The sequence below is a fragment of the Mastomys coucha genome, unplaced genomic scaffold, assembly GCF_008632895.1.
Source record: "Mastomys coucha isolate ucsf_1 unplaced genomic scaffold, UCSF_Mcou_1 pScaffold5, whole genome shotgun sequence".
Classification (NCBI taxonomy): Eukaryota; Metazoa; Chordata; class Mammalia; order Rodentia; family Muridae; genus Mastomys; species Mastomys coucha.
In genome coordinates this window covers 13,030,833-13,053,567 of record NW_022196911.1, presented here as the reverse complement: position 1 = coordinate 13,053,567, position 22,735 = coordinate 13,030,833, and the positions used below count along the sequence as shown (strand labels likewise).

Below are 22,735 nucleotides of genomic sequence, written 5' to 3'. Positions count from 1 at the left end.
GGGGGGGGGGGCAGAAGCTGGAGGATCTCTTGAGTTCAAGGCCAGCCAGTCTACTGTAGGATTGTAGTTAGTAGTATATATTTAGTGCCTTGGGGTTCTATAACTGTCTTACCCATCAGTCTTCACCATCTTGATTAATGTGTCTCTTCCTTTGAGAGGAGATACCATTTTCCTGGGACCTGCCTTCATGCTTGGACTCAATTAGCTTGAACACCTTCAACCTCCAGAGCACCAAGCTGCTGCACTCGGTTTTTGATAAGACTCTCAGATCAAGAACTTTCTAGATTTCTAGGTATAATTCCCCCCCCCCCTTTTCTTTCTTGTTTAATGTTGAGTCTCAAACTCAGGTCCTGTGCCTTACAAGGCCTATAAAGTTCTACCCTTAGACCCCAGTTATACCCTTTTTTAAAAAAAAAATTATGTGTTTGATTTGTACCTGAGTGTATGTACCTATGGAGGTCAGAACAGGCATCAGATCTCCTGGAACAAGCATTGCAGACAGTCATGAGCCTCCATGTGGGTGCTGGCAGTGGAAACCAGATCTTTTGTAAGAGCAGTTGCCCCGTTACCTGCTGAGCCACCCCTCCAACCACTTTCTTAGTTTTAATCTCTGGTGTTTTGATTTAAAGATTTATTTTTTTTTATTTATATGAGTACACTGCAGCTATCTTGAGACACACACTAGAATTGTGCATCGGACCCCATTTACAGATGGTTGTGAGCCACCTTGTGGTTGCTGGGAATTGAACTCGGGATCTGTGGCAGAGCAGTCAGTGCTCTTAACTGCTGAGCCATCTCTCCAGCCCTGTTTTGTTTTTTAAGACAGGATCTCTACATATCTCTGGCTGTCCTGGAACTCACTATACCAGGCTGGACTTAAACTCACAAAGATCTGCCTGCCTCTGCTTCCTAAGTGCTGGGAATAGGAGTATGCAATGCCACATCTGGCTTTTCAAAGTCTTCCTCTTTAAAAAAACTATTTCCTTATGTACCTTTCTGACAAAGTTTATATTTAGAGCAGAGGTGATTGTATGCACTCACACACATACACTTGCATATGTATCACATGTTCTTTAGGTAGAATCCAGGTTGTCCAATACTTTAACATCAATCACTCAGCAGCTTACAGCTCTGAGGTTAGGAAGATGTTGGCAGTGAATATTCTCAAGTTAATAAGGTGTTCTAAGTTGATTTTAACTTCTGAGTTTCCAGGAAAGCTTTGTTTATATTACTTACCCAAATGAAAAGTTGTAGCAGATAAAAGGAATGCTTCCTGAGGGCTTTTCAATACTCAACTTGTGAGGCCAAAACAGAGTTGTCAGCTTAGGACTGATGCACAGAATAATGATGCACAGAATGGTTTTGAAAGACGTGCAGGGTTGGGGTACTTTTGGAGTACCTTTTTCGGGAGGTAGAGGCTAGGGGGCAGGGCATGAGACAAACTCTCATTGTGTGGCCACAGTGGGCCTGGAACTTGCTTTATATATCAGGCTGAACTTGAACTCACAGAGAGAGCTGCTTGTCTCTGCCACCCAAGTGCTAGGAGTAATGGTGTGTGCTGCCACACCCAGCCTGGTGTTCATCAGACGTTAGGAAATAAAATAAGCTTAGGGAAAAAGCCCTTGAGCCAGCCAATCACTAATGCAATTTAAAGGAAAGACAAGCTTATTCCATGGTAGTTGTCCTTTATCATTCTGCTTCATCAGACTTCTAACTGAATAATAGGATCAGCTCTTGATTAAATTAAATCACAGTAACTGCTTACTGTGATTCTCAGTGTGGAATGAATGGACAGTTGTTGACTGGTTACAATATTCAAAGGGAATATGCAGAGATATTCCCTAGTACTACTTTTTTCATATCATATTAAGAAGTTCTGACTAATGCAGTTTAAAAAAAAGATAGCCATACATACTAGAAGAAAGCAGCAAAACTTAAAGATATGATTATCTATGTAGACAGTCCAAAAGGACCAAAGATTTTATGCAACAAATGATATTAGTAAGGACTAGGATCAATTGCTTTCCCACATATTTTCAACTCATAAATGCAATTTGAAATTAAAATACAATGTTATTTACATTATCACATTCCAAGGCTGGAGATTGAAGAATCCAGAGTCTTGTGCATGTTAAATATGCATTCTACCACTAAATTACATACCTTGTCCCTAAATGAAATAGATGTAGATAAAAATCTAGCAAAATATATAAGAGCTATCTTAAAAAAAAAAACTGTGAAAGATATCGAAGGTATCAAATGGAGAAAAGCTATTCCATGTCCGTGGATGGAAAGACTGTATTTTCAAGATGTCCATTCTTCCCAGCTTAACTTAGAGAATCAGTGCAGTACCAGTCAAAATGCCAGCAAATTTAATTTGTGGCCGTCAGTAAGTGGATTCTGAACTTAATATAGAATTTGATGCCCAGCAACACAAAAAAAGAATAAGAGTAAATTAGTAAGATAGATATATCTTACCAGAAGACCCAGTGTACAGAATTGTGGAAGAATAAGGTTGGAAGACTGGCAGTATCCAGTTTTACAATTTACTGTAAAGCTACAGTAATCAAGCCTGTGCTGCTAGCACTGGAATAGGCAAACAGATCAATGGCACAGAATAGACAGGTCATAAGTAAACACACATAAGTACTGTCAACTGGACATTGACCAAGGATAACCTTCAACAAATGGCAGTGAGCAACTGGCCATCCATGTTAAACAAAACATTTAGACATATCCTATGTCTTTAGCAAAAAAAAAAAAAATACTCAATTTACATTTATAGATTATAACGTGGAGTGCAAACTATAGAATATGGGTGAAAATCTAAATTATCTGTGTTTCGAAATGACTTTTTAGATAAAATACCAAAGGCATGATCCATGAAAGAAAGAATAGGTGGACCAGCCTTCGTTAAGACTAAAATGTTCAGCTGGACATGTGGTTCATGCTTGTTAATGGCCATACTCAGGATGTGGAGGCAAGATGATTGAGAATTCCAAATGAGCCTACATGAAGAGACCTTGTCTCAGAAAACAATTTTTAAAAATCTGTTATGTGAAATAGAAAATAGAGGCCACAGACCTAAAACAGTATTTGAAAAAGATGACTGATAAAAGACTGTCACCCAAAATATACGGAGTTCATAAGAAAACTAAATTGAAATGGACTAAGTGTTTTAACAGATACCACATAAAGGCACACAGATAGCAAATAAGCACACAAAAAGTTGCTCCTCCGTTCATGTTATGTAAATGCAAATCAAAGCAATGAAATATAACAAAGCACCTATTGTAATAGCCTACCCAGTCTTACAACTTGTGTGGGAGCCACAAGATCTCTTCACTGCTGCTGGGAATACAAATGGTACAGCTGCTCTGGAGGACAGACAGCTCAGCCTTCCTCGAAAAACTTGACCTTTTATACATCAGAAATCATACTCCTAGATATAAATGGAGAACTTGAGATTTATTTTCACACAGGGATCTACATATGGCTGTTTATGGCAGCTCTATGCATAATTACCCAAATTGGGCATTAAATAATTTGTCCTGTTGGGAGTGGTTGAGTGGTTAATGGTATATCCAGACAGTAGAGTATTGTTTAGTGCCAAAGGAAATGAGCTACGAAATCATAAAAAGACTTATAGGAAACTTAAGATCAGATTACTAAATGAAATAAGTCAATTTGAAAATAGCATATAGTACTTGATTCTTATAGTACTTGATCAGGATTCAGGGTTCTTTTGCTGAAATCTCTGAGCTTGCAAATAGATGTCTGGTGGGCAACTAAAAGCAAGATAAAAAGTTAGTATTCACCTGGGATGATAGTTGAGTTTTGTGCTGGCTAGTTTTTATGTTAATAGAAGCTAAAGGAGGGAATTTCTCTTACTGAGAAAATGTCTCAGTAAGACAGCTAGCTGTAGCAAGCCTATACAACATTTTCTTAATTGGTGGTGATGATGTGGGAGGGCCAAGTCCATTGTAGCTAGTGCCATCTATGGGCTGGTGGTTCTGGGCTCCAAAGGAAAGCTGGTTGAGCAAACCAGAGGGAACAAGCTAATAAGCAGCTCCCCTCCATGGCTGGCTTCCGCATCAGCTCCTCCCTTAACTGAAGGCCCCCTGCTTTACTTGAATTCCTTCCCTGACTTGAACTCCTCCTGCCCTTGGATGATGGGCAGTTACCTGGATGCGTACTCAAAATAAAAATTTTCCTCCCCAAGGTGCTTTTTGTCCATGGTGATTTATCACTTATCATAGTAATAGAAATGCTAACTAAGACAAAAATTGTTCTTTAGAGCATTAAAAAGAGCTGACATGAAGCTGGGGGGTGGGGCATACCTCCTTAAACCCAGTACTTGGGAGACAGAGGCAGGTGGGTTTCTTCGAGTTCAGAACTAGCCTGGTATTCAACAACTGTGAATTCCAGACCAGCCAAGGATATACAATAAGACTGTTTTAGTTAAGGTTTTCATTGTTGTAAAGAGACATCATGGCTAAGGAAACTCTTGTAAAGGGCATTTAAGTGGGGCTGGCTTACAGTTTCAGAGGTTCAGTCCATTATTATGGTGGGAAGCACAGCAGGCATGGTGCTGCAGGAGCTGAGAATTCTACACCTTTATCTGAAGCCATTGGGAAAAGACTAGCATCCTCAGGCAGCTAGGAGGAAGCTCTAAAAGCCCACCCCCACAGTGACACACTTCCTAATAGTGCCAAGCATATTCAGACTACCACAGAGACCCTGTCTCAAAAAGGGGGGGCTGGTCTGGACCCCTGTAACTGCAAGACTAGGACAGTGGAGACAGACAGATTTCTGGGGTTTGCTGGCCAGTATGCCTAGTCTACTTTGCAAGTTCCATGCCAATGCAAACAAACAAATGGGAAACCAAGATGGGAGGAGAGCACCAGAGGAATGATAGTTGAGGTTGTCTTCTAGCTTATACATATGTGCACATAAATATGCAAACACAGAGAAGCATCTTTGCCCTAGTTTTGCATGCATCTTCTTTGGTACCTTAAACTTGAGGTCAGATTCCTGCCCAGCTCTGCAAGTTAACATGTTAATTATTTAAGGAGTGTTAGTCGAAAACTGGCAATACAAAGTTGATTTCTCCTAAAGTGACCTAATCTTTCTTCTTCCCCTCTGAAGTTTGAGGACACCAAGATCAGGATAACAACTAAGATATTTTCAAAAGTCCAGGAACAATGAGACTTGCAGGCAGCTCACCCAATGATGGAACTGAGGCTGCCCCTCAAGTGAGAGAAATTTCATGGCCAGAGCTGAACACTCCACCCACAACCCCTGCCACAGTTATTTCCCACAGCAAGGCCACACAGAACCAGACCTGAGAAAATGATCAACCAGAACACAACTGGCCACATCTGCTTGCTCTGCATACGTCTTGTCCCTGCTTTTATTCCTTCACCAATAGAGCCTTCAAGTTATTATTGCCAGCTCTTAGAATGTTAGTACCCCTGTTCCTCTTATTCAGCCATATATTTATGCCATATCTATAGTTGGACTCTTGAAACTTTAAGTAGCCAAATCTGGCCTGTGGGGACCCTTACTCAGGCCTAATGACACAAACTAGGGTCGACTGAGAAGAGGGGACCTCATTTGAAGAATTTCTCCGTCAGAGTGGTCTGTGGGCCATTTTCTTACTGATTGATATAGTAGGGCTCAGACCACTGTGGGCAGTGCCACCCCTGGGCACATGTGGTCCTAGGTTGTGTGAGAAATGAGCAAGCCATGGAGGGCAGCCAGTAATCAATGTTCCTGTGGTTCTGCTTCAGTTTCTGCTTCTAGGAGTGAGAGTTTTTGCTCAGACTTCCCTTCATGATGGATTGTAGGCCAGAGTATTAAAGCAAACTCCTCTCCTAGTTGTTTTTGTCACAGCAACAGAAAACAAACTAGGATGGATTCCAGTTGTGTGAATTCTGGAAAAGGCAGAATTAGAGTCAGGAAAGGGGTTAGGAGTTAAGGGCAAGAGAAGGATGAAAAGGTGGAGGATTTTTAGGGCAGAAGAACTACTAGTGACCTTGTTTGATAGAGCATACAAATCCAGAGGACAGTTTCTCATCAGTGACAGTTGGAGTTCACTGTGACAACCCAAGAAAGCAATGCAACTTTTCCATATTCAACTGAAGGAAAGCAAATGGTAAAATAGAGGGAAAATCAAGCATATTTCCACAATTTTCATTACTGCTCTAAGTTACAGTTTGGAAACTAGCCATGTTTGCCACTATACCACAAATGTCAAGTTGTAATCTGTATGTTGCTTATAAATTTATCTTTGTTTGGATCATGCACTGTTACATAATGACAGGAGGCACAAATGTGCTTTTCATATATATAGACACCAAGTGTAAATGCCTAAAACATGGAACATTAGAGTATACTTTTTAAATGGTTTTGTTATATATGGGTCTGTAATGACTGTATATTAAATGTGTGGGTGCCTGCAGAGTCTAGAAGAATTAGATCACATGGAACTAGAATTACAGTGAGTTAGTTACAGTGAGTTAGTTATGAGCTGCCCAAACAAACTCTGGTTTCTAGAAGAATAGCTGGGCCATCTCTCTACCCCTCCCTTTTCAGACTTTTTGTTGAGTTATTTTTAAAGATTTTTTTTAAATGTGTATTGTGAGCCTGTGTAAGTAGATCTATGTACCACCTGAATGCAGGTGCCCACATGAGACTACAAGAAAGCATAGGATCCTTTGGAACTGGAGTTATAGATAGTTGTAAGCCTGTACATGGGTACTAGGAACTGAACCTAGGTCCTCTGTAAAAGCAAGCAGATGCTCTTAACCAAGCCATCTCTCCTCCAGCCCTACAAAACTTTTGTTTTAAAATCTTTGTTTTAGCCAGGTAGTGGTGGTGCATACCTTTAGTCCCAGCACTCAGGAGGCAGAAGCAGACAAAACTCTGAGTTCAATGCCAACCTGATCTATAGAGCAAGTTCTAGAACAGTCAGGGTTACACAGAGAAACCCAGTCTCTCAGAAAATAAAATAAAATAAATATTATAAATAGGTTTGTGTTTATTTTTTAAAGTTAGAAAATTTAACACTCAGGAAAAAAAATCACCATTGATTCATGCATTCACTAAGTGATTCAATAATTACTTTGCACACCGGGTGCCACTTTAGGTATTTCAGCTGTAAGAAAAATACAGACCTTTGATGAGTCATACTTTATGTGACTGAAAGTTCATTACTGTTAAAGTGCAGCAGTGTTTCCAAGGCTGTGCTGATATATTGGCCTGCACTTGAATGGTAGCAAGTCCAAACTGAGATGTTCATTAAGTGTAGAATCATACTAGGCTTCAAATAATGAGTATAAAAGTATGTAAATAGCTAATTGGAAATTTTAGTGATGACATGTTCATATTAAAGTGTTCCTTATATACTAAGATAACTTTAAGGATTTGTATCCCTCACATACATTCTCTCATCAGGTCTCACTATATAGTTCAAGCCTCAAACTTGCTTTGTATCCTTAAATAATCTCTAACTGATGATCTTCCTGCCGGAACCTCCTGAGTGCTAAAATTATAGGTGTACACCCTGTACTCTGCTCTTTACTTAAGATGGCTTGCAGAAAAATTTAGTTACATATTCATCCCAAATGTTTGTTCACTTTGTATTTTTATTAGGCAGCTCAGATCTAAAGATGAAGCTTATTTTCATAGAATAAATTATTTTACCAGTTATTACATATAGTTCCTTTAAAAAACTGTCTGAGGAGGTTTGTGTGTCATAGCACACTTGGGAAGGTCAGAAAACAACTTGAGATTCAGTTCTCCTTAGAGTATGTGGGTCTCAGGAATCAAAGGCAGGCTGTTAGGCTTGGTGGTGGGTACCTTTACCCACTGGGCCATCTGGCTTATTATATTCTCAGACAAAAACAAACTGTGACTAAAACTTAAATGCATGCGAGTTTGAAATGGACTAGAACTATTTGGAAGTATCTGATTCTTTTTCTTTTTGTTTTATTCCCTCCACGACTCTTCTGTCTGAACCTTGATGACTCCACAAAATAGTACGGTAAGAAAATTGTAGCCATTCTGGGCATTTGTGGCCTTTCTGCTTTCATAAAGTTAGAGATGACTCCCACAGTAGATGGTAAGCTGTAGGTGAAGCACATTTCTGGGCCCTGCATCTGTGGGCACAGCTCTCCTGTGTTTAGAAAGGAGCCTGCAATACTTCCTTAATAATAGTCACCTCAGAACTTGGCAGCCAGGCAGAAGAGAGAAGGAACAGACTGAGGTGGTTCTTTCTGATCAGGGAACTTGTTCCCATGGCTTGCTTTCCAAATACAGAGAGAGATCTCATACCATGCTGCTTGTTTCTGTTTCAACTTTTTATAGCTATAATAAAAATAGCAAAGTAAAAACATTTTTTCATGTAATTGGTAAATACTAATCATAAAAATCCCTAATTTTTCTATAAATTGACTTCAATCTCTGACAGCCTAGACCAGACACATATTTTAGATTAAGGAAGAGAGAATTTAAATTTGTACCAGATAGAAAATATACATTATAGGGCTGGAGAGATAGCTCAGAAGGTAAGAGCACTGGCTGTTCCACCAGGGGTGCCAAGTTCAATTCCCAAAACTACATGGTTGCCTTACAATTAGATCTGATCGATGCCATCTTCTGGCATGCAGCTGTACATGCAGATAGAGTACTCATGCATAAAATAAATCTTAAAAAAAAAAGAAAGGAAATATTCATTATAAGCTTTCTTTTTTGAAATAACTTCTGCCTTATGTATGTTTGTTGGTGACAGAGACTCACTATGCAGGTCAGGTTGACTTATTATTTATCTGTTTGTTTATCCAGTTAGTCATCTGAGACAGGGTTGATCTTGGCTGGTCTGAACATTGATATGTAGACTAAGCTAACCTCTAACTGAGATCCCCCCTGCCTCTGCATCCCAAAGCTGGGACTAAGTGTGCATGGCCATATCTGGCTCATTAACTTGAATTCACCATCTTTCTGCTGTAGGTGCCAGAGTGCTTGGATTTAGAAGCATATACCATCACACCTAGCACCTTTTGTGTTTTTAGGATGTGTGTTTAAATGTAGCTCCATGATAAAAGTTCTCTGTGTGTTTCTTAGCTTTCAGAATTCCAATTATATAGTCATATAATTGAAAACTTATTATTCTTAAATTTGCCATTATTTAAGTAGAAACCCTTCAGGCTTCCAGATGGCTTCAAATCTATGCCATTGTCTGTCCCTGCTTTGGCATAAGGCAGGTTATACCTGGTGGTAAATAGTCAGGGCTGCTAAGCCCCTCTTAGAGTAACTCTATAGGTTTTGTTACAGATTTCACAATCTGTGCATGGTAAAGTAGACATCAAGACCAGCATACAGTGCAGAGTGGTGGAAAGAGATTAAGGAGAGGGGTGGGGGAGCGAGAGAAGTAGACCAGGGCAGAACTTGATATGCTTGAGCCTCAGAACTTACATTTAATTTAAGCATTCTAGATTAGCCTTCAGCATAGTCTCATAATGCTAAATGTAAGTCCTAAATTATTTTTCTTGTATTGCCCCTTTTCCTACTTCCTACAGAATTATTAAGATTGTAAATGTATTTCACAGTCTGTACCCATCACAATCTATGGCAGCAGGAAGGCCAGTGAAGGCCAGTCTATTTAGTATGCTCAAATTCTATGCAAACAATTTTAATTCTGTTGACAAAAACTCTTGGTTTAATACATTTTTCCCTCAGAAATGAAAATAAATTAGACATGGCTGCTATTAAATGGCTTAATTTTGTTTACTTTAGACGTGGATAGTTTTAGAATGAAAAATTAATCTACTTTTGTAAAAAAAAATTTTACTTCAAAAGTATTTTCAGTCTTAATTTCTTAGTGTGTGGGACCCTGGCTGTAGATTTCCAAATTCATGTATAGGTTAAAAAATATTTCTTTACTTGGACTGTAGAGAAGCCTCAGCAGCTAAAAACAGATGTTGTTCTTGAACAGGACCTGGGGTTGGTTCCCAGTGGCCATGGTGCATAGCCCACAACCTGGAAACTTGTAATTAGTTTCCAGGGTATCTGATGCCCTCTTTCGAACTCCATGGGCATCTACACTTAGATCTATAGATACCCCCACCACACACACAAATACATATGCACAAAAATTTTAAAACATCTTTTAAGTCAGGCATGGTGGTGTATGCCTTTAATCCCAACAGAAGCAGGGAGATCTCTGTGAGTTGGCGCTAGCCTGGTCTACATAGTAAGTTCTAGACTAGCCAGCACTACATAATGAGACCATGTCTCAAATGATAAAATCAAGCCACATCATGGTAGTGTAGCATGCCTTTGATCCCAGCACTTAGGAGGCAAAGGCAGGTGGATTTCTGAGTTTGAAGCAAGTCTGGTCTATAGACTGAGTTGCAGGACAGCCAGGGCTACACAAAGAGACCCTGGCTCTTGAAAAACAAAACAACAATAAAAAAATTAATCTTTAAAAGTGTAGCCTTAAAAAAATAAAAATGTATTATTTTCTTAGAAAAAGTGCCCAGGACTGGGAGATGACTTAGTGTTAAGAACACTGGTTGCTCTTCCAATGGTCCTGAGTTCATTTCCCAGCAACCACGTGATTGTTAACAACCATCTATAATGGGATCTGGTGCCTTCTTCTGGCATGCAGGCATGTATTCAGAGCATTCATATGTATAAAATAAATAAAATCTTAATTAAAAAAAAGGAAAGAAAAAGTGTCCAATTTAAGCTCTGCATTTTACTAATAATAACTTAATGAAAATTTGAGGGAAAGCATTTTGATAGAAACATTATAGACAGTAGTTATAACAAGGTTTAAATTATGTAGGAATAGATGATATAAGAAGTTGGTATCATAAGTGAGTAATGAGAGACTGCTGACTTGTAATGTGGAAATTAGTAAGGAGCTTGAATAAACAGCCAGATCCTCTTAGCTCTGGGCTCACCCTGAAAGAACTGGTTCACAGGGAAACATGAGCACCCATGGAACCTTAAGTTGGTTAGCTTGAAGACATGAGGGTGAGGACTCCTTTCACACGTCTGTGTTGTTTTAAGTGGTGGGATGCAGCTGTTTATGGTTTCTCTCTAACTTCCCCGCCCTTCTTCCCCTCTCCTTTACTGCAGCACTTCTGGGGCCCAGTTGCCAACTGGGGTCTCCCCATTGCTGCTTTCAATGACATGAAGAAATCTCCAGAGATTATCAGTGGGAAGATGACTTTCGGTAAGAGTGCATTGAGGAAAAGGAGGGCATTATGCATGACAGCTCCTACATACAACTCAGCATGCGTTATGGTTGCTAAGGGGTGCAGAGGTAGAAGAGGTTCTTTTTCACTATGGCATTTGATAGATTGACTTTTGTTTCCTTTGGCCTGGTATCCTAGATATTCATGTTGTTTGTTTTGATGTTTTTGCAGCCCTCTGTTGCTATTCTCTGACATTCATGAGATTTGCCTACAAGGTACAACCTCGAAACTGGCTTCTGTTTGCATGCCATATAACAAATGAAGTAGCTCAGCTCATTCAGGGAGGACGACTTATCAACTACGAGTAAGCACATTTTTTTGTAAAGATTTATTTATTATTATATCTAAGTACACTGTAGCTGTCTTCAGACACACCAGAAGAGGGCATAAGATCTCATTATAGGTGGTTCTGAGCCACCATGTGGTTGCTGGGATTTGAACTCAGGACGTTTGGAAGAACAGTCAGTGCTCTTAACCACAGAGCCATCTCTCCAGCCCAAGCAAGCACATTTTAATGTATTGTTTTGAGGAATTGGTGAGAAACTCAGTTTTAAAATAAAAAATAAAAACTAACATGGAGTAGGATGTACCATTGTTACTAAACCATGTTATAAAAACTTGTCTTCTGGGTGGTGGTGGCACACGGCTTTAATCCCAGTACTTGGGAGGCGGAGGCAGGTGGATTTCTGAGTTCGGGGCCAGCCTGGTCTACAGAGTGAGCTCTAGGACAGCCAGGGCTACACAGAGAAACCCTGTGTCGAAAAATCAAAAAAACCAAAAACCAAAAAACAACAAAAAGCAAAAAACAAAACTTGTCTTTTAAGCCATGCAGAGCCTCTGGGGCTGGTGGGAGACTTTGTTTCTCATTGAAATTGTCTTCAATTATTTCCAGGTTGAGTAAGCAGCCATCTGCGTAGCAGTGCAAGGACCAGCTCTTGAAAGGGACAGTGCTCCAGTCACTGCTGCAGCCACAGATCATGTCAGCATGAATAGTCATGCTGAGGGGAAAACACAGAATGCTATCTTTAATGACCATGCCAACATTATTGAATAGCCGGGAGTCTCTAAACCAACTCTCTGCTGCCTTATCAATGCTAAACTTTATTTGTCTTCATCAAGAGTAGTTCAAAATATGCAACTAATTTAATAATTTTGAATGATGGCTTTATCTATAGCAATCTGTAGTAATATATTATCTATTGGGATTTGTGTAATAAAAAATCTAAGGGAACAAAATTTTATAACTACAAGCACTTAAGTACTCAAAATTCTTGACTTTTTCTTTAATGACAATAGTATAACCCTCAGTTGGTAACATGTCTACACATAATTTCCAGTGATAACAGTGTCGGTGTTTTCCATAATGTAATTAAGATCTGTAACTTAATGGCAATAAATGGTTTAAATATTTGCTAGTTGATTGTGACTGTATATCTTGCTGTGCTGGTTAGGAAACTGCAGAAGTAAATGTCTGAGAGGATAGTTTTAGGAGAAAACAGGACTCCTAGAAGCTCCTCCTGTGACCTGAGAAGTGGCGGGCTGGAGGGGCTGTTCCTTTGCAGGGTATTCCAGGCCTGGCTGTCACAGTGCACACACTGGAGTCGCTCTTCTCTCTTAGAGCCTCACAGCTCTGAAGCAAGGAAACTCCTTTTTTGGTGGTAGTGGTGGCAGTAGCAGGAGTAGAGTGGGGTTCTCCCTGCCAAGCTGCATGTGCAGCCACAGCCCCACTGGGAATGGTGCCAGTCCACGGCTATCATGGACTCCTAGCACAGACAACCCAAAGAGCCAGCACTGGGAGCCATGGGTTATCATTCAGCTTAACACTTTCTTCTGCGGACTGGCTGCGCTACCAGCCCCTCCTGGCTCCACTACCAGCCCCTCCTGGCTCCCTTTTTTTCCACCCAGCTTAGCTCCAGGATCAGCTGCCACCAGCCCCTACCCAGCCTCTCTCTCTCACCACCTCCTCTCCCGGAGGTGCGTGGGGATCTTGCCACCAGCTTCCACCTGAGACCCTGAATCCACAAACAAAAGACACACCGACAGCTCTATTACTTTACTAACTAGGCACATTGCTGGGCGCAAATTTCTCCTGCCTGGAAATGTATGTCCTTACTGACTTAATATCCCCATCTCTCTTTCTGCCCTAAACTTAGTGGCTTGTTCCAGTTAGCCCCTGCCAAACATCTTTGGCCACATGCCTGTAGCAGAGGCTGCAGGCCATAGTTCTCCCTGAGGCCTAACATGATTGCAGTGTCTTCCTTCCTCCAAAGCATGGCAGAAAAGCCCCTTCTCTCCTTCCCTGTGTCCCCTCTAACTCTTGGAACCAGGAAGGCCCACCTATACCTTCCATTCAACAATTAGCTCCCAGCCTTCTTTATTGGCAAATCAAAAACCAGTTAGGAACCCAGACCTTAGTATCAGAACCTCCCCTTAGAGAATGGCTGTGGAATAAACTACAAACTGAGCTGGGCTGACTGACAGCCTGACTGAACACCCAACAGTGGATAAACAAACTTAAAATCATGTTACTTTATTCTGTCTCTTAAAATTAAGGGCTACAAATATTTTTCATTTCCAATAACAAAATAAGAGTTGTGACTAACTTCTAAAAGGATACTGATTCCAGCTGTCAAAACTCAAGTGCCATGTTGGTCTCACCTCCTGGCAATTTTCTTGTTGTGAGTTCTGGGGCAGAGGTGACAGTTGTGAAACTGTCCTGTACAACTGAGAATCTCCCGCCCACACAGTGGGAGTCTTGCCCCATGGTGGTTAGAGGGACATGGCACAGGCTGCCTGCTGGAGGAAACTGGAGGGGAAATCAATGGCCTTTTTGTTTCATAATTCTCTGACCTCAGCTGGCACTTTGTTCACACTTCTCAGGGTTTCTTTTGCCCCTTGTCACACTGTACTCAGGGTAGTTGTCATTCAGAAGCTCAAGTTGAACACAGTTACTTTCCTTTGACTGTTTCTACCTGAAATTTCTTAGGTATTGTCTAGATCACTTTGCCAAGTTTACAGACAGTACTGACCGTGTGAACACAAGCTAGCATAATACCTGGAGACATTGATACTGCATTGGATTACTAAAGGCATCTGAAAGCCTCAATACAAGTCACATGTATAGAAGACACATGCACCAAGACTGTAGCAGCTTAGGTGAGGGCTGAGGAGCTGCAACAGGCCTGACACGTTAGGGGGTCTATGGAGAGGAGCCATCAAGGTTAGAAATCAGAGCTGGCTTTACTTACCCTAAGGGCTGTTGGAGGAGAGGACTCACTGCCTGTCGTCTTAGGGTGCCTATAACAATAATGGATTGGCTGTTCCCTGACCCTTTCATTATGAAACCTAGGCAGTTCATAGTCACCTTACCTCAGACAGTTTAGCCAACATTCCATGGCCTACAGGCACCAGACCTCACTGGTCTCCTGGCAGGGCTAGTCATTTCCCAGTGCTCTGAGATGATCACCCATCTGTCACATGGCAGCTTTCAGCCACTGCTGAACATTCTTCTCTAAACCACCAGTTCTATTAGGGCAGTAGTTCTCAACCTGTGGGTCTTGACCCATTTGAGGTCACATCCTGCATATCAAATAATTTAGATTGCAATTCATAACAGTAGCCCAAGTACCTGCATTTCCTGTCTGGCTGGAGTTTAACAAGAATCTGTTCTTCCAAACAATCCTGGGGCACAGAACACCTCTCCAGGCTAGGCATGACACCGGGGACTCTCTGTTCCCTGTCTTTACATGGATTCTTGTACATCAGGCCCTGAGTACATGCCTACAAGGTCATGGACAAAAGTAGCAATGGAGATGGGGAGAGAGGAGGAGGAGAAAGGAGAGGTAGAGTAATGGAGACAGGAATAGATGAGTTGACTTGTCTGGCTTAGTAAGTGGGTGTGTGTATGTGCATGTGTACACACACGCCTCTGAATAGCTTCACCTGTGTATGAGGCTTTCCTTTTGGGGATTTGCATACACATCATCACATATTAGCAGCTATTCTTCCAACATCCTTAGCCTGGATTTTTTTTCAAGACTTTAGGGGTCTCAGTATTGAGTTCAGGGCTTTGTTCATGCTAGATGGGGCTCTACCATTGATTAATTAATTATTTTGTGCTTGCCATGAAAGCTTGCAGCTATCCTGGCAAATTGTGCCACCTTGTGGTATCACAAAATCTGAACTTTGAGGTGATCGACAATAGATCTAGTTCACTCTGATAGTTGTGGTAGGGAACATAAAATCTCCAAAAACAGTTTCCTTCCAGAATGTCCTTCCTACCTACATGACAGCCTGGGACAAACTCCTCACCTTTGTCAATCTCGACTCTTACAAATAGTTCCATTAGACTGGAGCAAAGAGGGAGGAGCAGAGGACTTCATTCTTGCTTTCAGCCAGCTCTGCCCGTGATTGACAAGTGGCTTCCAGTTCTTAATGCTAAAGAAGGTGGGGCAGGTGTACTCCTTGCCTCTTGTCTCCATTAGGGTTTACAATGATACTTGTGGGGAGTGGGAAGGAGACTATGTGTCTTGTCCTCAGCCACCTCCCACCCACACCCATGAAGAAAAGGCTCTGTCTACAAAAGGCTGGTTAATCTGAGGGTCTTCTGCTTAGGGTCCTAGCCCGCTGAACAATTTTGAGAAAGTCCGTGGGCCTTTAGCTTGTTCAGAGGAATAATGTGGGATGCAAAATAATTTCAGTGAACTTTTGGGATTACAGTCCTTTGCTTGTTTTCACAAAAAAAAAAAAAAAATTTTATGGGGCACTTATATCACATGACTGTGCTGACTGTAGGAAGATACGAAGAGAAAATGATGGTACGGACGCCATCTAAAGGCCATTTTAGGAAATGCGTCAGTTGGGTTCATAACACTACAGGATTACTGGCTGACAGTCCAGAAAACTGCACACGACCCTTGATTCTTCCTACTTTACAATTACCACAAACCACCTCATGTTAAGAGAAATGTGACGTGTGTCACTAGGTCAGATGGTTTTCTTTTAACTTTAAATGTGTGTGTATGTGTTTTCATGTATGTGCATGATTGTGTGAGTATGGGCCACTTATGCCATCGTGTATGCAGGTATTGGTTCCATCTTGTATGAGAAGTGTCTTTTAGTGTTCACTACCACCTATGTCATGCTAATTATCCTTTGAGCTTCCAAAGATTCTCCTGTCCCTCCTCCCATCTTGTGCCTTGACTTTATGTAGGTTCTGTCATAGCCTTTTCTGCCTGTGCTTTGACAATGAATGCTAAATGAGAGAGCAGTAAGAGCCCAGAAAGTAAAGGTTTTCTTGGTGGAGGAGGCATGGGAAGAGGAGCGGAAACTGAGCAAGGTACAGACATGTCTCTGAACCTTGGCAGCCATGTCCTTTTTCTTGTTCAAGCACCCTTCCAGGACTGCCTCTTGAATAAAAAGAGGTTTTAGTTCCCCTTCTAGCTTTCTGTGAGTATCCTGGAACTTCAGCTGGGATCCTGGGTCCTTTGTTGAGACAGTGGGTTAGCAGGACCTGAGGCTGCATTTTGAGCCAGGCTCAAGGATAGCTGGTGGTCGACAGGCCACTGTCAAGGGCGAAGTGTTAGATGTAGAAGCAGGCTTGTTTTTGTTCATGTTTTTTTTTTTTTCTTCAAGACAGGGTTTCTCTGTGTAGCCTTGGCTGTCCTGGAACTCACTCTATAGGACTGGCCTTGAACTCAGAAATCTGCCTGCCTCTGCCTCCCAAGTGCTGGGATTAAAGGCGTGCGCCACCATCACCCGGCGCTTTTGTTCATTTTTTCATCAGATCTTCAAAGTCAATAAACTCAAGAAAAGCAATGACAGCATCTTTTTCCTCTCTGAGGCTGGCCCTGAATACACAAGTACATGTTAATCGATTAATTTCTGAAAGACACGACCTGTTATTCTTTTTGTTGTTTGAGCCTGGGTGTAGTGAGAATTTTGGTTTCTTTAAAAACCCAGTTATGTTTTGTGAATATATTTTTATTTTAATCCCAGGTGTGGAATGTGGGGCTGCTTCAGTTTGTCCAGGGGTGCTGACTATGATTGTCTTGTGCTCTAGGAGGGGGGTGATTTTTGCCATTTGCAGATAGTTTACATTTTGAATTCTGGGGACTCTTTAGAGGGTATAAATGCCAGAGCCCCAAGGAGCTAAGGGTAAGCTCTGAAATACCTGCTGCTCCCCCTGTTCCTGCTGTTGCTGTTTCTCAAAGGGTCATGAGCAGAGAGAAGGGTGTGGGGCAAGTGGACTGTGCCACCACACAGAAGAACTGGTATGGCTGAAACAGTTTCAAAAACTGCAGTAAATCTCATAATTGAGAACAGCAGGCATTGGAACCAGCTCCCAGTGAGGCTCTACCTGTCCTGGAATATGTAAGTAACCATGACACCCCACTGAGAGGACCATGACAACCAGCCATGTAGTATAAAAACCTAGAGTTCTTCAAGCTAATGAGGAATCTAGATATACCCCAAGTGTTTAGGAAATGAGCTTCCCTTCCTGTGCATCCCTTCCCACAAAAGGTATTTAATCCCTGGTTCACCTGGAGTAAGACATATGCATTCATAGCCCACATAAAAATAAAGCAGTTTGGACAAGCAAGGAAGATCTTCTTCATCAAGGATTGCCTGAGGAAAGGGCAGAAACAGTTCCTTGTAAAGAACTGCACCTGAATCTCCCAAAGTAGGCCGCCTCTCAGCCCCTCAGTATTCTCCGCACTCACTCAGAACCAAACCGGGTACTGCCCCGCCCGGACTCAGTCACCCATTTTTTTGCCTGGCAACTAGGGGAAGGGTAGACCCTCAGACCACCATTCTCAACTCTTCCAGGTCCCAGGGGTGTCTGGGTGCACAGGAGATTGAGAACCACAGCATCCTTCCCAGGCCCTGCTGCTCTCCCTACCCTCCAGGAAACATAGGCTGGGACCTCCTCCCTATCTTGGACAACATTCTGCCTTCCCTGAGCAGCATGCCAGCATTGCTCCAGCATGACAGCGGCTAGACAGACCTGAAGCCCGACAGAAGAGAAGTTGGAGATAGCCTGATGACAAAGATTGGACCTGCCCTAAGGAACTCAATGCCCCAAACTAGCAGGAAATAGTCTAAAGAGGTCCATACCCTTTCCCCTCTAACCTTCTTTCTCTCCTATCTAATGTTGGGGGATTGGAAGGAATTAAGATGGAATAAGGCTTAAAAGGTGGTAGATAGTAGAATTCAATAAAATAGCTAAAGAAATAACTATGCCAACACCAGGATCCCAGACTGGCCTTGAATTCACTACATTCAAGGCCAAGGGATGATGTTACACTCCAAATCCTCCTGCCTCTACACCCTGAGTGCTGAGATTATAAACACATGGCACTGTGCTTGGATTTATATAGTGCTAGATAGAGGTTGAACCCAGGACCTAGTGCATGCTAGACAAACACTCTATCAACTGAGGTATACCCTTGCCCGATTCTGTCATTCTTAATTAGGTCAAATTCCGTTACCCTGACACAAACTGACAGTTGCCATTTCCTTGGGAACCTATAGCTGTAGAGAGGTCACATGAGGGCATTTTAATTCATCTGTGTAATGCTGGTCACATTTCCATGAACTGACAATTATGTGTCTATAACCACACGATCTGTGGAATTAATTTTACTTTTGCTTTTAAACAAGTCACATCCAAAACTTGATAGTTGCCTTAACAGTTTAAAGTATCAATTAATGAAGGTTACTTTGTTTTCATGGACTAGCAAATGAGTCTCATATAGGCCTCAATTGGACAGTCACTGAGGGGCATCAGCCACAAGACACAGCATGACTCTGATTGCTGCCAGAAAGGAAAAGGAAACACTCGGTCATTTAGGCACAGAGTGCTTCCTGCTGACTTTTCCGAGACAAAGTTTGGGGAATGCATTCTCTCTTATGGCAGGGTTTGAGGTATGAAAACAGATTTCCCAGGAAACTGTAAAGGCCATAGGTATGCATGGAAATGACCATGGTGTCTTTTTTCAGTTGCTGTGCAAAGTGTGAGACCTGGATATTTTCTATAAGAGCTGATTGCTGTTCTTCAACAGCTCTTTGCTCAGAAAATGGGAAAGGAAGCTCAGCCTAAGGCATTCAGCACCACAGACAGCAAACTGCCAGGGCTTTTGTCAGCAGTGATGGTCGGGAGGCACCTTGCTAGCCCTTTGCCTCAGCTGGCCAGCATCACTGACAACATTCTTCCCTCTCCCCTCTCACCCTTGTTCTCATTTTTGTGATAGAACACCAAAGGCCCCTTTCTGCACCCACAGTCTCTTGGGAGTTCTTCACTTCCAGGCCTCTTGCCAGCTCGACCTTTCAAGTCTCTATCACACCATCAGCGTGTGGCTGCTACATGCAGTGGCAAACCCCATGACTCATTCTGACACAAGTGCCGCCCTTCCCTCTGTAACCTCATCAACACACCACCTCCATAGCATCCAAGGGTCCATTTCTACCTACAGAATCTGCTTTTGTCTGCCCTTTGCAGGCCACTCCCACCAGAGCTTCTGTGGCCCTCCTCTAGTCTCCCATCAGCACCTCTGACAGGCCACAGTACAGCCATTCCTGAGCCCAGTACCTACCTTCCTTTCTGAGCCCAAATAGGTTTCCCAGAATGCAAATCTGCTTCTACCCTAAGCTCAAAGTTCAGTGGTCTCTGTGGCTCTTGTTGAGCACAGGGTCCTGAAACAAGTCTCAATAGCTCCCTCAGCAGCCTGACTCTTCCCTTGCTCCTTTCTCACCCTGCTCCCTTAATGCCAACAAAAGCCCACACACTGTCCTACCAAACGTGCCTGCTTCTCTCACCAGCCTCTTCCAAGGCTGCTGTCTCCTGCAGGGCCCTGAGGCTCAGCTATTAGCTCTGTTGTACTGTTGTGGGGAAGTGGTCCCAAGTGAGATGGACACCCATAGGGATTCACTATTTCATATTAACAGCTTCATCTTTTTTAATAGTTTGAAGCATACACAGAAAACAGAAGGACCCCACATTTCCCCTCCCTTCTAGCCCCACTCAACCTCCCCCTAAATCTGATGATGGGTGTTCTACTCCTGATGAACCAACTTGTATGTTTCTGTTATAGTTCATTGTCCATTTTAGGAGTCACATTTAGTGCTGCACATGATGTGGGCTGGAACAGAGGCATATTGCCATGTGTCTTAGTTAGGGTTTTATTGCTGTGATGAGACACCATGACCCTGGCAGTTCTTTAAAAAGGCAAACATTTAATTGGCTCTGGCTTGCAGAAAGCATGGCAGCACACTGGCAGAGACAGTGCTGGAGAGCCAGTCGAGAGTTCTACATGTGGGTCCAAAGGCAGCAGGAACCCTGGCCAGGCTTGAACTTCTGAATCCTCAAAGCTTGCCCCCAGTCACGTACTTCTTCCAACAAAGCCACACCTACTCCAACAAGACCACGGCTCCTAATAGTGCTACCCCCTATGGGCCTATAGGGGCCATTTTTATTCAAACCACTGCATCATGTGTCCGTCATCACACCCAGAGGCAATTCCATTGCCCTAGAAGTCCTCTGTGTCCATTTGACTCATCCACACACACCCCACCCCAATCTCAGAAACCAGCAACTAGTTTTACCTGTATTGGAATGTAACATGACATCATGCAGTGTGGAGTTGGGATAGATATTGCCTTTTGCATTCAAGGATCTCATGTCTTTTTCAGCCTAGATAGTTCCTTCATTCCTTCCTTTATTTATTTACTTATTTTTAAAGATGAGGGCTTTCTATGTAACCCTGGTTGTGTCTTAGGGTTTCTATTCCTGCACAAACATCATGACCAAGAAGCAAGTTGGGGAGGAAAGGGTTTATTCAGCTTACACTTCCACATTGCTGTTTATCACAAAAGGAAGTCAGGACTGGAACTCAAGCAGGTCAGGAAGCAAGAGCTGATACAGAGGCCATGGAGGGATGTTCCTTACTGGCTTGCTTCCCCTGGCTTGCTCAGCTTGCTTTCTTATAGAACCCAAGACTACCAATCCACGCATAGTACCCACCCCCAAGGGGCCCTCCCCTCTTGATCACTAATTGAGAAAATGCCTTACAGCTGGATCTCATGGAAGCATTTCCTCAACTGAAGCTCCTTTCTCTGTGATAACTCCAGCTTATGTTAAGTTGACACAAAACCAGCCAGTGCAACTTGCTAAGTTGAAAGACTGGTCTTGAACTCACAGAGACCTGTCTCCTTCTCCCAACTGCTGGGATTAAAACTATGCAACACCAAACCTGGCTTAATAGCCAGGAACTTATCTCAGTGCCTCAGAAGGACTTGTTTCTCTAGAGGTCCAGTCTCTCTCCACTCACAACCTTATTTTACACCTGAGGTAAAACCTTATTTTGCCTTGGGTTTGGAAAGTATGAATTTCTCTGCCATTGGAAAAACCTTGTGTTTGGGAACAGGAAAAATATGGAAGCTGTAAGTTCTTCTAGTTTTTCTGAGCAAAACACTAAAAGAAGAGAAATGGGGACCCAGAGCTGGGTGTGTACACGATGAGCAGCCAGGAGGATGAGCAGCAATAGAGCAGCACCCAGTGAGTGCCAGCTCTGTTCTGAGTGTTTCCACACAAGATCCTTGCTACTTGGCTCCTTACGTTCAGGAAAGTCACCACAAATGCTGACTTGGGGTATGCTGAGCCATTTTCTTGAGCACATGCAATGGGGTTCTTGAAAACCTCTGGTCACATCTTTGTCAGCTGATCATTATTAACCTTATTTGCTTCAAATTATGCAGATTTGTTAAGATTGGATGCCCAACTGCTGCACTATGTCTGAGTGAGGCTTCTCTTACCATCTTCCTAAGAAGGCGCGTAGGAGCCTGGGCAGGATAGATGGTTCCTGGCCCATCAAGTAGTGTGAGACCACCACCACCACCAACAACAACAACAACAGCAGCGGCACAATAATGTGAAAACTAGGGCACTGAATGGAGCCCAGAAGGGAAATTTATTTACAACATGAAGTGAAATAAGGCAGCCTCATTCTCTGGATCTCAGCTAGGTGGGCTTGAGGTTCACCAAAACTCTGACCCTGAACCTGCATGTTCTGGAAAGTGCTACCAGGATTGACTGATTTGTAGCATCTACAACCCCACAACATAAGGATGGTTTCAGTGTTTTTCTATTTAGCCACCTTACAGTTCTCTAAGGAAGGAATGGATGTTATTTTCACGTTATTTATTTTCACGTTTGCTTGTTTTGGAGACAGTGTCTAACTATGTAGTTCTGACTTTCCCTCATACTCCCTATGTAGACAAGGCTGGCTTGAATTCACAGAGATCCACTGACTCTGCCTCTCAAGTGCTGGGTTTAAAGGCTTTCGACATTATGCCCTCCTTATTTCCACATCTGAAGCCAAAGTTTATGGTGATTTATGTCAAATCTCAAAGCTACAAGGGGTGGGGGCAAGTTTCTAATCCACAGCTTCTCTCCAGAGCCTAGGCCCTTA

At 42.5% G+C, this 22,735-nt stretch overlaps 1 protein-coding gene across 2 annotated transcripts in view; it reads left to right on the top strand.

Moving 5' to 3' along the window:
- Positions 1 to 12,682, top strand: part of Mpc1 (mitochondrial pyruvate carrier 1) — a 13,936-nt gene extending 1,254 nt beyond the window's left edge. Inside the window, exons 2-5 of one of the 2 annotated variants that reach the window (XM_031351658.1) lie at positions 8,044 to 8,047; positions 11,149 to 11,245; positions 11,439 to 11,571; positions 12,160 to 12,682. In XM_031351658.1, the coding sequence (XP_031207518.1) occupies positions 8,044 to 8,047; positions 11,149 to 11,245; positions 11,439 to 11,571; positions 12,160 to 12,184 (259 nt within the window). In that variant the 3' untranslated portion in view covers positions 12,185 to 12,682. Of the gene's footprint in view, positions 1 to 8,043; positions 8,126 to 11,148; positions 11,246 to 11,438; positions 11,572 to 12,159 lie in introns of both variants that reach the window. The other variant, XM_031351659.1, reaches the window with a different exon arrangement.
- The last annotated feature ends 10,053 nt before the right edge of the window (positions 12,683 to 22,735 follow it).